Source organism: Aplysia californica, unplaced genomic scaffold, assembly GCF_000002075.1.
Source record: "Aplysia californica isolate F4 #8 unplaced genomic scaffold, AplCal3.0 scaffold00165, whole genome shotgun sequence".
NCBI lineage: Eukaryota > Metazoa > Mollusca > Gastropoda > Aplysiida > Aplysiidae > Aplysia > Aplysia californica.
In genome coordinates this window covers 1181409-1198347 of record NW_004797435.1, presented here as the reverse complement: position 1 = coordinate 1198347, position 16939 = coordinate 1181409, and the positions used below count along the sequence as shown (strand labels likewise).

At 38.0% G+C, this 16939-nt stretch overlaps 1 protein-coding gene across 1 annotated transcript in view; it reads right to left on the bottom strand.

The window, feature by feature from the left end:
• LOC101863019 overlaps positions 1–16857 on the bottom strand; it is a 23275-nt gene extending 6418 nt beyond the window's left edge. Inside the window, exons 1-15 of the mRNA XM_035969653.1 lie at positions 16668–16857; positions 12823–13027; positions 12238–12404; positions 11457–11754; positions 10343–10416; positions 9987–10040; positions 8930–9044; positions 8067–8245; positions 6487–6711; positions 5670–5878; positions 4289–4429; positions 3281–3418; positions 1968–2193; positions 1090–1291; positions 164–443 (exon numbers count right to left, since the gene is read on the bottom strand). Coding sequence (XP_035825546.1) covers positions 164–443; positions 1090–1291; positions 1968–2193; positions 3281–3418; positions 4289–4429; positions 5670–5878; positions 6487–6711; positions 8067–8245; positions 8930–9044; positions 9987–10040; positions 10343–10416; positions 11457–11754; positions 12238–12404; positions 12823–13027; positions 16668–16829 — 2675 coding nt within the window. The 5' untranslated portion in view covers positions 16830–16857. The remainder of the gene's footprint in view (positions 1–163; positions 444–1089; positions 1292–1967; positions 2194–3280; positions 3419–4288; positions 4430–5669; positions 5879–6486; positions 6712–8066; positions 8246–8929; positions 9045–9986; positions 10041–10342; positions 10417–11456; positions 11755–12237; positions 12405–12822; positions 13028–16667) is intronic.
• Between the last annotated feature and the right edge of the window lie 82 nt (positions 16858–16939).

The window sequence follows — 16939 nt, the reverse complement described above, 5'->3', positions numbered from 1 at the left end:
CGCCCCCTCAGTTGTGTACAAATACAAAAGAATAGAAAGATGGTGTAAGAAAAGAAGGGTGATACTCACAAAAAAATAAGTGACAATAAAAGAAATAAGCACTAGTGAGAACTTCGAGATTCTGCAGCTAGAAAGCGAGATGTGAACAAACAAAACTCATGACTTATCCCCTGATTTCTGCGGCACACAGACATGTTTGGACTTATCTCCCTTCACTGCAGTGTTCGACGTAGCAGGCTGCACTCCACGACCCCTCCCTGCAGCTGCTCCACGAGCCGGGGTTCCTCTAGCAGCAGTGGCCCCTCCACGAGCCCCTCGGCCACCAGGCGCGCTTGTCGCAGCAGGAGCCGCCCCAGTGGTGCCCCCTGTAGGTACGGGAGGGGCCGCAGCCGCTTTTTTGGCCTCTTCTTCTTTTTTGATCAGCTCCGTCCACCATTTTTGTTCTAGAGAGTAGTAGACAAAATGTTTTGTTTCAGACATCTTGCACTCACACTGACAGCACACACACACACACACACACACACACCAATACACATAAACACACACACACACAAACACACACACACACACACACACTCATGCACTCCCATATACACACACACTAACACACACACACAAATACACATGCATGCACATACATAGATGCATATATATATACACATACTAACACACAAACACACACACACACACACACACACACAAACACACACACACACACACACACACACACACACACACACACACACACACCTTTCATTTGGTATTGTCAGCTATTGCATAAAAGTTACTATCCTCTACGTGAACAAACAAATATTTACAACAGTCTTTGAAAAAAATTCTTTTCACTAATGACTTGCAAATGGCTTATCTTTCCATATTTCATAAAACTTCATTTTGATTGTTTAGTGTAAGACTCTGCCATACGTCAATTTGAAAAGTGATGCATGATGGAGTTTTGCACTGACAAGTTGATTTTTGATAAAAATCAAGTTCTAAATCTTCAGTGATATCTCAAAAACCTTCTGTACCTTCAAACAGGTTTTCTCTTCAGAGCCACATACATATGTTCACATGTACAAATAATCATACCAGAGATTGCCTGTGGGGGGTCTCCATCACTTGTCTTCCCTTCAAGTCCAATACTTGCCTCATATGATGCTCGGGCATCTTTGAGCATCTGACTACCTTCTTTGTCATCCGGTGTGTTCTCATAGAGAGCAAACTGTGAGGACCCGAGCAGGAACAAAGCGTAACTGACACACGGCTGGATCTTCACCAATTTCTGACATGTCTGCGGACAAACACAGAAATTTGTGAAAAACAGATTTCAGTCTAAAATGTGCAAAAAAGTCTGGATCTAATTTCTAATTCAGTCAGAAGGGAGAGATCACTACAAAAGTTCCTTTGGATGGGTAGATGGTTTTATGATTGGAGACTACTAACACACTTCTTGAGCTTTAGTATTATAATCTTTTACTGTCTCATAAAAGATGCAACAGGAGGCTTCCTTCGCATCCGTGTTGTATCTGTGACAAGCTGCGTGATTAGGTAGTCCTATACTTATGGTATACTTGTTATGTATTGTACGTGATTAGGAAAATGTTGACAGTCCAAGCTTCATTTCCAGGCTGGGCAGCCAAATATTTATCGCTGTCGAAGTGTATCATTTCACACAAAAAGAAGAGACATTCGGATAATTATATTGTAAATCAATTGGTTAAAAAAAAGAGACGTGTAATAATATTTCTGTTGTGACTTAAAAAGTGACTGAAAGAAGAGAATATAATTTTTGACAAAATTACCTATAAGGTGGCTCTGTTTGCAAAAATTACACAGTGTAAAACATTTCACATGCATCAAAAACTTTATGGGCTGTAAACCCACAAAATGCCTCTATTTCTAATTGCAAAGGGGTTGACCCAACCAAAAGCAACAACAAATACAACAAAACCTGATCTTTATCTTACTTGTTCTTGCAGTTCCAACAGCTTTGTATTCCCAGAGATAGAGGAGTTGAAGATGAGAGCAGAGAGTCTTTGGCAACGACTAGCTATCAGCTCTTCATTGCCTGCCTGCTTCTGGGTAAGGATGTCCAGTAGGTGCGTGTGCGCATCAAGCAGCACCCACTCCACTTGCTTGTACACATCCCCTCGACAAATTGTTGGGAGAACATTAGAAGCCAACAATGCTGCCCTGAAATAAAAGTCGAATTTTAATAATTTAATATATTTTGACATTTTAAAATCAGCACTGACCATTATTTCATTTGCCCTGCCCATATCCCCCAAACAATGTGCAACATATTAAGTATATTCTTATTACTAGAAGGGAAACACAGCCACCTGTGCGGACCAGTCCGCCGGATCTCCAACCAGATTATGATGAAGACTATAAGCAGTAAGCAGACAGACTCTGGAAAGGATCCTGGGGGGGGAGGGGAGAGCAGAGATGGACATGTTCTAACTGCAGTGACCCCAACACAGTGGACAAGTGATACCACAAGTGATTCTTATTACTATACACATACTATATTTTTCATGCTGTAGTCAAATTTGATTCACCTGCTCATGCAGCCTATACTCCACTCCCTGTTCTGGTATCCTTTTCTTTTTATATCAATAAAGGAATCACAGTCATCACTTCGCATCTGACAATGTAGAGACAGCCACCTGTGTATGTTATTCTTTTATACCTTTAGTCACAACACCAACTACTATACGTTGAACATTTCTTCCAAAGAAAAACCAGTTTATTTTTAAAAAACAGGCATATTTAGACACATACTCATAACCCTTACCAGTATACATTTAATCTGAATGTCAGCATTTTGGCTACTTACATTCCTCCAGCTGACAAACAAACACATTTCCTGTCCACCCCTGAAGCCTCAAACCTCCAAGACCACGGTCAGATGTCTCTAAGTAAATGAAAACAAGCTCCCAACAGAACAGTGAAGAGAATGTGACCTCTCGCTGTCTTTTTCAGATTTCTCTATAGCTTGAGGGTCCTTGAACACAGAAAAAGCCTGAATACATTTGGACTACTAACAAGTTTAATATATCCCAGTAAACTATGATCTTCTCAAAAGACTTGAAAAATTTATCAGTTGAATCAATAACAAACTTGCAACATTTAAAAAGAAACAATTTCAAAATTAGAAGGGAAAAAACCTCACTCCAAGCCACTGCTTCTGCATTGTTGAAAAACACTTAAGTACACAAAAATAGTTTATGACATTTTACTCATGTTCTTGTCATCTTTTTATATCCCAGATACTTACGTGTGGAAAACATCTTCAGCAGACATAGCATCCTTCATCTCATTGACTGTAAGTAAGCCACCCAGTTGAATTATTCCTCTCAGAAAATACACATTACTTGCTCTCACAAGGTTATCAGCAAACAGGCTGCTTTTAGCCCTGTACAATAATAAAGATTTTAAACAAAAATTATAAAATTCCACTTCTACGGATCCCTACAGTAAAATCTGGATTACAGTGGCATACATACAAATATATACATGAAATATACATGTATAGATAAAATAATTTATCAAGATTTCATAAGCCCCAAAGTCATACCAACACAGATAATCAACACATCATTTCTGGTTATGACAGTGCAGCATCGTGTTATTTTATTTAGGGCTATCATGCCTATTCAAAGAACACACTCAAGTGGCCATGTCACCTTTACACATAGTCAACTGGTAGATACTTGATATTACTGTGAGTCTGAGTTTGCTGACCCCCGGTCCTTAAAATGGCAAAGGAAGACAAAGAAAGATACAAAGAGGGGTCAACTAAGTCAATACTCATTTTGAGTGTGGCGATCACAAAATAGCCAACTCAAGAAAAATGCTTTAGATTTCCAGAAGACAAAGAAATCTGAATTTGTGTCATAACCTCATAATATTTAACTGTTTAATGCAATTTCAAAGCTATTTTGACGATTTTCTTTTACTGCTTAAATTACACCACAGTAATTTGAAATCTAAAATTTTGTTATTTTGAACAGACATCAAAGACATATTGAGCAACAAACATCTTTCAACTGAAGATCATTAACAGAATCAAAACAAAAAAAAGGAGAAAACATAAATGTTTAAATTCCTAACAGAATTTATGGCAAACACATGTAGCACACGTAGGCCTAATACATTTGCACACTGAGAGTTTTCATTTAGAAAGATATCACACTTTATACAAACAAAAACCCATGACTATATCAGCAATTGCACAACAAGTTTTGACATTTGAAACAAAAAAACTCTAAAGAGAACAACATACTTAGCCTCCTCCGCTGTATTGGCCTGCTTGGAAAGCTCAGCCAACAGTAGCTCCATGCCTCCCAGCAGGAACCCCACGGCTTCTTCACAACGCTTTTTCCTGTCTTCTTTACTTAGGCTGAGGGCCAGGCCAAGGTAAAATCTGTGGACAATATCAAACGTAACTGTCTCGTATGATGCAGTGGAATCAGGTGCTCGTCAGTTTTTCGACATGTGGAGTGAATTATTGGTAGCATCTAAAAGCTTATTCATTTGCCATGCTTTCAATGAAAAAACACCCATTTATCTTGAATAGAAGTTGAGATATTTGCAATTGAAAGAAGTGCGGAAAGTTGATTTCAGAGGTTGAATTAGTGAAAAATGGCCGTCAAAGTTGGGGAACTTCTCTAGCCCTATCTTGGGCCATTAATCAACGTTTTTCAGTGAAATTCAAATAGAAATGTGTTTGTAGATGGAGATAAAAGTGTTGAGCCAAAAGACAAAAATTTGATAAAAATGTCAAACTAGAGGATAAAACTGCCTGTTTCTTCAAGTTCATTATTTTGACGGGCGCCTGATTTCACTACGGTGCCTCACATATATATAGCATAGACATGTAGGACCAGAAATTTCTGGAGACAGCTGCAGAGACTGGCCTAGGACTGTGATGACAGGAGAGAGCTTAAACGGTCAGCCTATGTTCCACAAAAGGCCAAAGGTGGAAGTTAGTAAGAAGTGGCCCACATATTATATAAGACACATAAGAGAACATAAATTGTACAATTAAACAATTAGCAGCCTTGTAGGACAGAGCAGTTCATGTATAATTTGTGACCAAAACATAAAATAGTTATAGCTAATACAAAACACATAAGTCCTCAGCAGCCACACTGTTGAAGGATTGAGTTGTCATCTAAATAAATAACAAGAGAGTGGTACTGAAGATTCATACATGTGAAGTCAAGCGAAGGCATCTTTCCTTCATCCGCTGTGCAGAGACATTGCAACACTCTCATTATTCATTTTGAAGCTCTCCAGTGAATCACCACTAATACAAAGAAAGTACACCAATAACATTATCAAACTTGAAACAAATTTTTATAATCTCCATCTGTCCAGCTGACTTAAATCACTGAATAATAATATGGCAAAACATTTGCTAAAATCAAACTGAATGAAAAATAACAAAATTGAGTTTGAATCATGCATGTGCACAAACACACACAAACACACACACACAAATACACACACACACACACACACTCACACACACATGCATGCATGCACATGCATAAAAATATCAACTGCTTAGTCTAAGACTCTGCCATACACTGTTTTGAAAAGTGACGTATGACAGATTCTTAACACCAAGCAGTCCATATACTTGAACAAATACCAATTACCTGGCCATCTCATGTTGGGAATTCCAGCAGAGGGCCGCTTCTAGCCTTTTTACGGCATCCCCGTAGTTGCCTTGTATGACAAGCATTCGTCCAACATGAAAGTTATAAACAGCTTTGGATTCATCGAGACACAAAGCGTCCTGATATTTCTGGAAGGCTTGACCCAGAGGTGATTCATTGTCCTCAGCTTTCTGTGCTGCAGCTCCTTCCTGAAATGACAATGGAATTCATGGGATAAAGACACTAAAAAAACTCGCATATCGTCCATGTTGCATGAAAAATGAGTGATGTTTTTCCATACCCCGGTAAAGCAAAGGTCAAATGATATTATTAATTTTTCTAGGGACAGCAACAATATATTTCTTATGCCATAACTAAGATATAGAGTAAAAGGTTGTTTTTAAATAATAAGATGTGATATCTTAAAATATTTATTGATATTATTCTGAGGCATTGACGATATCGTGCATGACTATCGTTTCACAATGTAGAAACCAGGTTAAATACTAGGTCCATCAGCTAAAAAAGCCTTGAAGAAAATGTATAGCGGCACCCAGTGTCTTTTAATTGTAACAACAAATCAAAGGTAAAATCATGGATTCAACCATAACATTTTCAGTGAAGCTTTTCCAAAGGCCTAAATTACAACTTCAGTATGAAAAATAGAGTTGTTCTCTACTACATTCTCAAGTTTACTATCCAGGCAGAGCGATTGGTAATTTTTAATTGAAAGATGTATCCCACTACCAATGAGTTGATTTTAACACAAACTTAATAAAAAGATCAGACATGAGCAAATATGGACATCTGAACTCACTTGTGAAACCCTTTTGCTGTACCAGGCATACAAATTTTGAATGGCATCCGCTTTAGCTCTCTGACCACTGTCCACTAAGTGATGGTACTCTTGGTCAAGGGCCTTCAAGTGGTGACTCACAGGTGCAGATGGGTCAGTTCCACGCATTTTGCAGATGGCCAGCACTTCTTCTTCCTTGGAACTCTCATGAGCTTGAAGATTCAGGGAGGGGGCTTCTTCTTTATCCTGCAATGTTGTCAGCATTTATTTGTTCAGATCAATCATACTCAACAAACAACAATGAAAAGATATTTCAATTTTTCATTTCTCACCATGGGTATGATCAAAAGGTTACTATATTCAGACCAATGTTACTTTTGACGAATTAATCAAATTTCAAATTAACAGGTTTCACACCTGAAATGACAAAAAGATATCCTTACTTCCTCATAGCATCAAGCTGCTACCTTTTTGGCCTATGTCAGACTTGGATAAAAATGCAACTGATGAACCACTGGACTCCTTGATGTCTGCTTAATATAGTGACATAAGATTTAAAATATACTCCAAACAATTTTTAAAACATTTTTTTCATGCATTTGGCGTAAGTCAAAAGTGACATTGATTTTCTAGTGTAATTTGACCTAAGTCTGACATAGGCCAATTTGTCTCTCATCTATTTTAGCCTAAGTCAGACCTAGGCAAAAACCTGGGCAAGTTTTTTACTCTCAGTCTTGGATCTACTGTCCATTTCAGTCAAATTCTTGTCAAAATGGCTTAAGTCATTCAAAATTGAAAAACGAAAAAAAAATTATGGCTCAAGTCATTTTGCAAAATGGCCTAAATCAGAGACAACAGTTACGAAATTAATTAGCTCTGGAAATTTTGGGCTATCAAAGTGCATCTTTCAGTTACTGAGACAGTTTTTTTCAATTATCTCCGAAGTGTAAAAAATGACTTAGGCCAAAAAGGTAGCAGCTTGACGAAAGGGTACATTTTGTCCTTAACATTTAACACAAGATTTTTCTTATCATCATAGCAAATTAAATCCAAGCCCTTAAAAACATTGATAAAAAATAACAGATTTATCAAACAATGAAAGAGGATTTGGGTTCAAAAAGAAAACAGAATAATAACCTGAATCTTCTCACATCAAGTTGTTATAAGGAGAAAGACATTATTTGGTGATTTTTTAAAAACAATGATTTAACAAAGAAAATATTTCTTATCTTTAATGCATGGGGAGATATAAAAAAAAAGTGCCATAGCATACCAGGGAAAGAATAACACTAATGGGTAGATATCTATACTTTCAAGTGCACATGTATACAATATTTACTTCCCGGCATCATTTCCAGTTGCTTTCCTCCCTTCTTCTTTATCGCAGTCATAGGGTCTAGAGCTCAGCCTTTGAAAGGACCTGTCTATTTAGGTCGGACTGCATATTAAACTCATAAAAAACAAAAAATAAAACAGTGACTGTTACTTGTTTAAAGTACTGACACCATTATAATTTAAGTAGTCCTGTAGGTGCTCTGGCAAATCCCTCAAAAACAATCAAGGGAATTGTCTACTGAGTTAACATACAGCAAGGGGCTAACCTCCTTCTTCAAAGCAAACATGTCCTCTGCATAGTATTTCTCCTCAAGTGTCATGGCCAGTTTGAGATGAAGAGCAGCATCCTTAGGCTTGAACTTGATGGCAGTAGCGACACAGTAGATGGCATTCTGGAGGGAGTCTATAGGGGAATCCCCTTCAGAGTATTGCAAGTGAAATTGGCCTGAAACATAATGAATGTAAAGAATGGTTTGTCATAGATGTGGCATAAATTTTTCACGAAGGCTACACTTTCCTTTACAAAACCTTTCACCCTTGTGAATGAGAAACTGATAATTTACATAAAAGTGTTACCAAAAATATTGATGAAAATAATATTGTGGCATCAACATTTCAGCAACAACTTTCCTTGATAAAAACACTAAAATGTCTATAACACTTCAACCACATACATTAATTTTGTTCTTTCGTGAAGGCAAATAACTTTAAACTCATTCTCTAGTGCAAGCCGCATTTTGCAGCTTTTGCAACCCATCCTTTTTTGCCATGAGCTGCATTTTGCAGAAATTGTTGGCAAGGAATTTTTCAATTTCAACTTGATAAATTTCTAAAGATATTAAAGCTTTAGCTCATCCATTTTTTGCAAACAATCATGTCAAAGATGCTAAAGAGTATCATGTGGAAACAAGGAGTGATACACACACACAAACACACAATCACACACAAAATGCACACATATACACAGAAAATAAGCACTCACACACACACACATATTCACACCCACACACACACATACACACACACACACACACACACACACACAAACATACACATATACATACATTCACAAACATATACACACATGCACACATCCACACAAGCACACATATACTTCAGCACAACTCACCAGGTCTTGGTACTCTCTTGTAATACTCTAGCAGATGAGTGTCAGCAGCCTTGACTAATGCATCTGGATTTGTCTCATCAAAGATTTGCTGTAGGCCTTTCTCCCACTTTTGTTCCTATTCACATAGTGTGCATCGAAGACATTAGACAACATAAGCAAAACGCAAGAAGTTTGAAGGATAAGGAAGAATTAAATAAATCACTGAAGCATACCAAAGGGCCCCAGTAGCAAAGTGGTTAGTGAGCTCCATATCACAATAATCTCAAGCATATCAGTGACACCACAATTGACTCTTTAAACCCTGAGTTTTTTCCACCGTTTCCCAGAGTTTTATCTACAGTCACCTAAACCTGGTTCACTATGTCTCATCATAACCCCAAAAGCTTGCCTCCAACTTCTAAAAGACGGAAACAAAGGCTATTAGTCATTGCTAAAAAAACTTGGTTCGGAAATAGTTCCGAAAAACAAACAAAAACTAGCACTAAATGAAATGAAACAGTTGTCACTAGTATAGGACGTTCCCAGCGTCCGATGGGGAACAGTGTTATTACTGCCGGACGCTCCCAGCATCCGAGTGGGTTTAAAGAGTTAGGACGTTGTCATCAGGGTGTGTCTTGAGTAGGACATGATAATTTATAATCAACGCTCAAAAACAGATTGGTGCACAGTGTTGACAAGTAATATTTTGAGGGTTTCACTGTTCCATTTTAGCTTAAAACACATGACAGAAGATTATATGAAAGATGCATACAATCTTTGCAAATATGAATAACACATTAAAACAAACTAAGTGATTGATGAGGTCAGTTTAAAATGAAGTGAACTATGAATATTCAAAGAAATAGTGACAAAAGTTATTGACCAAGATATTTTAGTCATACATGTATATGTATCTTCATTTTCGAATATTATTCTGTCTTTCTCAGAAATGGAAATTATGAACCTTTCATTACAAACATTTTACAATTTATGCAGACTGTTATAATACAGCTGTAAGTAGAAAAATTTGTTTGTTTGTAACTTTATTAAGAGTAATTCATTTTTTTATTTCACAAACCTGTAATGTACGAGACAGACTGAGTGATGAATTCTTGAACTTTGCTGAAAGATCCTGCAAGATAGAAGAAAATACAATTAAGCCATTTCCATATAAAGATGAGCATGACTGGAGGGCCTCTTTTCTTCCATCTGAGACAAACAATACAAATGGAGAATTTGTTGGAGAATTATCAGGCTTTTTCAATTTAAAAAAATGACACAATATGTATTATTCAATAGTTAAACCAACCAAAATTACCACTTTTGTAAAAGAAATGCTAGTGATTATAGAAACTGCTGTGCTAATAGAGTTAATTTTTATGGCATTATCATTATCACCCCCATCCCTGAAATTTTTTTTTTATAACACCTCACCTTGAGCTCAGCTGGTTTATTACATTGAGCCAAGTTTTGTGCAAGCTCTCCGAACTTCATCGCTTCTGTGGCACCTGCAAGATGGAAGTAGACATGCATACAGCTTTGCTTTTAAGAGGCTATTCCAGCTTCCACTTATATAATTATTTCTTGGGATACCACAGAATCAGGAGGTACTTTGACTATTGATAAAGAGTCCAAGACAGAAATTTGAAACAGACATCATCCCTATCTCTTGTGTTTGCATGCAAATGTGCGCGCGCGCACGCACGCACGCACGCACACACACACACACGCACGCACGCACGCACACACACACACACACACGCACACACACACACACACACAGTTTTTACTGGCGGCAGTTTTGTGCATGTTTATCCTTTTGTTTTAATACTTCAATTCCCTGAGTTTTGTCCCTTTTCTGCTTCTAAAAGTAAGAATTCCAGAAAAATACTATCTTATGCACAAACTGTCTTCTTTTAGAAAAAGAATCCACAGTTATGTAGCATGCATAACTTCTTAAGGTGTTGGACCCTGTTACTGACAGCATACTTAATTCTTTACAACTAAATATACTTTTCAAACTAGCTGCTATGGTATTATTACATGGATCTACTTTTCAAGCACATTTTTGTCATAATACACACACAAAAGCATGAGCAATTACACAACCCTAAACAAAAAAGCACAATTACCACACAGATGCATGTTAGATGACATGGACATCTTGATATGCATGTTTTGAATGAAGCATACTAAGTTAACTTCATCTTGATGTATGTTTTGAATGAAGCACATTAATTTTAGGTTTACTTCACACCCCCCCCCCCCCCCCCCATTCCCACCCCCCCAAAAAAACCCAAAAATAAAACCAAACAAACAAACAAACTAACTGACCATCTTTCATGTTCATTTTTTAAAATGAGGAGAAAACAACAACACCAGTCCCAAAAGCTACCACTGAACAGAAACTAAGCTTGACTCGAGTTCCTTCATGACACAGAGTTTAATGCTTCAGCTGTGAAAAAGTTACCCTGAACACAGCAACAGCAGTGAACAAAAATGAAAATAATCCAAACAGTAAAAATAAAAAATAAACTGATGCATTCACCTGAGAATGTTAGAGGAATAACAGCCATCTGAGTTGCCATCTTCTTGTCTACTTCTGTGTCCGCAATTTTCCATCCAGGCTCTAGACTTTCTCCAGAGAGAGGATCGATCTTAGACGTCTTAGTCAACTCCGTAATGGAGGGACCAGAATAAGTGTGCTTCGGTTTGCTTCCTTTGACTGTAATTGGACAGTACAAAGGGCTGAGGGAAATGGGGCACTCATATTCTGCGGCTGCTTTGGGATCTGTGAACTTCACAAATCTGGGAATTTGCTTTCTCACAATTTCCACAGAATAGGTCTGAAAAGATACACAAATGCTAATTATCCTGTTATGAATACCAGCATGCACTATCATGAACAAAGTAAAACATGAACATACACAAACCATGGACATCAGATGAATATAAGTGCCAGCATTTTATTTTCAAATGAAAACTTGTTCTGATGAACTGCATATTCTGCCCAAAATAAATGACGTTGAAATTGAAATGACATCATACTCAATCTACAATATTTCTTTTCCATTTCTTGTGTATTTGAAAAATAAATGATATATATTGAGATTCTGGCTTCTTATACTTGTTCACTTGATATCAAAATACAAACAACATGCAGTTCTTCACTCCTGTCTTTGAATTGACTTGATCACTATGTCTAACAAAGTTTTTATATGGAGTAAATCCTCAATTTTAAATACCAATTTAATGTATTTGATCAAAACTTCAAAACATTAAAATGAAACAAAAGGCATATCTTGAAAAAAAAAAATGTATTTAAAAACCTTTTTGTTGGACCCATCAGCAGAAGTGACATCAATGTCAATATTAGTCAGACCAGTGTTCAAAGGAACAGGAGTCTTCGGGGGATTCCCGCCAACCACCACAGTAATCTTGGGATCAGGTGTTGTTGGTGTTACTGTTGCTACAGTTATGCTGCATGGTAAAAGACCTGAAAACAAATAGAACTTCTTAAACTTAAAAAAGGCTTTTGTACTGTTTGCTGTTTTTAATGGTATGAATAAGAACATTTTAAAATAGGAATTCAGGTGTAAAAGAGCTTTGAAACTATCACATAAAAAAAAAAATGAAATTCACCTTACCAAGACAGTTAAAGGTATCAGTGCACATGCATCAAGCATGGAAAGAATATGAATGGATTCTAAGCCATATCTTATGGTAACCAGTGTACAAACAAAATTATGTATGAGATCTCTCAGAAGAAATTAATACTTTATATAAAATGTTATGAAAGGATTTACTCATCAGTAACATGATTTGAAATAAAAGCGATAGGCTTACATAGCTTTCATTATATTCTAATATGTGCTGGAATCAGATTTGGTTAACTGAGACAATTTAAAACTCACAGTAATATAATAGTTGATTTGGTTCAAAATTTGGCTCCAAGTTTCCACTTTTGATGGTGAGGTTTGTGAGGACTGCATCTTTGGCAGAAAGTCTTTTCACGTGCACAAAATAATTCTTTGTGGTGCCATCTTCTGCAGTAACTTCAATCTTTACATCTGTCACAACACCCTCAGTGAGAGGAACATCTCTAGATCCTCCACTTCCCTGAGGACAAATATTATCATGTCTCCACATATTATCAAGCCAAAACATATCATACATGAAACTTAATGCATGTATGTGTGTGGTATCGTGGTGAACTCAGGCGCTTGACAAAATCATGAAATCAAAGAAACTTGCATTTTCTGCCCGTTTGACAATTTTTATCAAATTGCTGTTTTTCATTTAACACCTTTTAAGTCCATTTAAGATCACATTTCTCTAATGGATTTACTGAAAATCATTGATGAAAGGCACAAAAAATGTCAATTTCAGTTTCCAACAACACTCAGGCTTTGGATCAAAATTACCAAACTTTGATCCGACTGACATTTTCTTACTAATTTTACTTCTAACACCTGGTGCCTCCCAGAATAAAATAATGTACATTACACAATCAGTGGCGTCGCGTGGGTTGCAGACAAGGTGGTGCATAGTTGGAAAGTGTGCAAATGGGCAATAGGCTTAGTAGCTACTTTTAAGATTTCTAGAGAAAGTCAATTAGAATCTGCAGGATATCCCGTAATCTACATCTATCGATATTTACAACTGTTTCTGGATGAAACCGCATAAAATCAGCGATAAAGTGAAACAATACTAACAACTCACTATTTTCACAATCTGAGAAAGATTTACAGATTTCTAATTACTTCGTGCAGCACCAGGACTTGCAACACAATAAAGGGAGACAACAGTTCCGATACTCATTCGTCACTGAGTTACCGTAGACTCTATTACTACTCTAGTAAGTGTAGTAGATAGGCTAGTGGAAACTGGGACAAAATTTTTAGCTTGCACCAAATTTGTGATGTGAAGAGCAGTTTCATGCACCTTTCTTCTTGTGTGGGAAGAACGATGCCTAGATTTCTCTACATTGACAAAATTACTGTGGTGCAAAGATTTTGCTTGCTCCCAGCAGACACTACCACAAGCGGTGCGACAAGCATAAATCATCCTCGCTGTCTGTCTCTTCACTGGCGTAGCCAGCGGGTGACGGATCGCAGGGATGTAGTAATGTAGATCTAGAGCACTGACTGGTTTAGAACAATTTAGAAAAGTGGGGGGAGGGGGTGAAGGCCAGGGTTTGGCGGAGCGCTTGCACCAATAGCACCAATGACGCCCCGCCACTACACACAATACTTATTATACCAGTGATTTAAACAGTATTTTATTAAATTTTGATCAGTAGTCACCTTTCAATTGCTGTGTGATAGAGGACAAAAAACAAAACAAGTAAGAACCTTTTCAAGTGTGCATCTTCAGTCTTTTTAAAACTTTTTGAACCCAAAAACCAAACAACATTATACCCACCTCCTTTAATTGCAAATATCTCGACTTCCATTCAAGATGGATGAGTATATTTTCATCGCAAGCAAAAACAAAAAAACAAGTTTTAAGATGATACTGATACGACCAAAAATTGACAAATGCCTGATTCCACTGTGTCATGACACATATAATGTGTCATAGCAGAGGACCTTCATCATGTGTATAAATGTGTGTGTATCTGTTATGTGTGTGTGAGTGTGTGTGTGTGTGTGTGTGTGTGTGTGTGATTACAGTGTGTGCATGTATGTGTGTGTATGTGTGTATGTGTGTGTGTGTCTGACATTAGCTGAATGTGAGACAAATCAGTTTGAATAGTCAAAACTCAAGCATCAGATATCTGACATGAGAGCCCTTGCTCTCTATAGTCTAGGCTATAAATTCAGTTTGTATCATAGCGTTATCATTCATATTGGGTTAGGCAGGCATTGCTATCGTTACTACATTATAGTTGTTTTGGTGGATTATTTGTTACTTCACTACTGTATGGCATTTTTCGACTATGCAGACGGTCAATTTAATAGCTCAACTCAAGCATTGTCTTCATGCAGCTTCTTTTAGGGCTAATTCTTTCTATGTTTGAAGTGCAGATTCCGTCACAGTGCTTGCATCATGTCAGTGAAGGAAGCTCTGCTATTTCTGCTGTTTTCCTTTTGTCGTCAGTGCTTTTCAGCCTGGTTGTTTCTGAGGTTTCTCTCAAGCACAATAGTGATCTTTCCTTTTTATCATTTTCCTCCATGTTTTCTGTCCTCGGCTATCTTCCCAGATGCAGACATCTAGCCTACTCCAAACTTAGATAAAAACTGTTTTTCAGTTGTCTTTGTAATAAATGTTGGCCTTCCTCTTGGTCTCTTCCCCTGAAGTACTCCATTGAGAAGTCACTTCGAAACAAAATAAAAAGGGCTGAAACGAAAAAAGCGAGTGAGAATACTAGGCTGTCATTATTCTCACCCCGAAGAGTACCCAGTGTGAGAATAATCACAGTGATAATTTATACCCAGTGGCTACGTTCACGGCGCTGTGAACGTAGTTGGCAGGCTACGTTCACAACTCCCTGAATGCAAATTGCAGGCACTGTTGAGGCTACGTCCATGGTACTCAAGCTTATTTTAGACGGAGCGTCCACAGCCGGTTTGAGTAAGCCGATTTTAGTCAGTGATAACAGTGATGTATATTTAATCTTTTGTCCTGCTTCAAGCATTCCATCCCATGAGATGAAGGAAAACAAAGCAATGATCCTTGACCGATCGACCATTAGTCGTTTTCCTTTACACTGTCTGGCTCAGAGCTCGCCAGTGTAAGGGAAGATGATGAACTCTCAATTACGCAACAACGCATTAGTATAAGACAAAAATTTTAAAGTATACGCCTACCAAGATGTTTCAATTGCTCTATCTCGCTTCTGGGTGAGACTTGGGCACGACCTTGTGTTAGCGCGTGGCGGCCCACAACATACGAGGGTAAACAAATGTTCCAGCGCTCTCGAGTTGAAAGCGTGCAATTTTGCCTGCAGGCAGTGTGTGTGTGTGTGTGTTGTGTGTGAGTGTGTTTGTGAGAGAGAGACAGAGAGCAGAGAGAGAGAAAGAGAGAGAGAGAGAGAGGGAGAGAGAGAGAGAGAGAGAGAGAGAGATAGAGAGAGAGAGAGGGAGAAAGAGAGAAGGTGGGGGGGGGGGTGAGAGAGAAGGGGGTGGGGGAAGAGAAAGAGGGAGGGAGAGACAGACAGACAGAGACAGAGAAAAATAGAGAGAGAAGGGGGGGAGAAAGAGAGAAGGAAAGAGACAGAGGAGAGAAAGACAGACAGAAAGAGAGAGAGAGAGAGAGAGAGGTTGTTTGTTATTATAATAAGAATGAATGATTCCCGTCATTTTCTCTCTGCGTCGGTTCCTAGGCTGACCCGCTGCAATACAGTCATTATTGTACACATTTTATGACCAGTCCCATCTTCTGAATCCCACCTTGTTTCCCATCTTTCACCTCCATGTTTCCCATGTTGATCTGCCGTATCCAATTTTCCATCCCAACTTTAATTCTGTAAGGCAAGGGCACTTCGTTTTCCTTCATCTCATGGGATGTAATACTTGTGAAGCTGGCCAAAATATTAATTATATGTCACTGACTAAAACCGACTTACTTAAACCAGCAGTGGACGCTCCGTCTAAACAAAACTTAAGTGCCGTGAACGAAGCCTGAACAGCGCCTGCAAACTGCATTCACGGCGTCGTGAACGTAGCCGGGCCCCGTGAACTGCCACTGCGTTAATATAAACAGTTATTATATATAACAATAATTTATTATTTGATCCTGCATTCCGTCAACGTACAGATATAGAATATGAAGCTCCGGTGTCACTGGTGCGCGGGTCAAAAGTTATCTTCTCAACACTACTTGGAACTGTTACGTTGTATTCCAGAACATTTTTCTTGAATGCCGGAGAAAGGCTTCCCGGTTTCACAGTTAATTTTTCAAGATCGCAATCATCCATCTTGAATCCTAGGACGCCTAAATCTCATTGTACCGCATCGTACGTATCCCGGTGATTGTTTCGCTATTTTGCTAAAGAGTTAATGTTGGGTTTCAAAATTGTATTTTCAC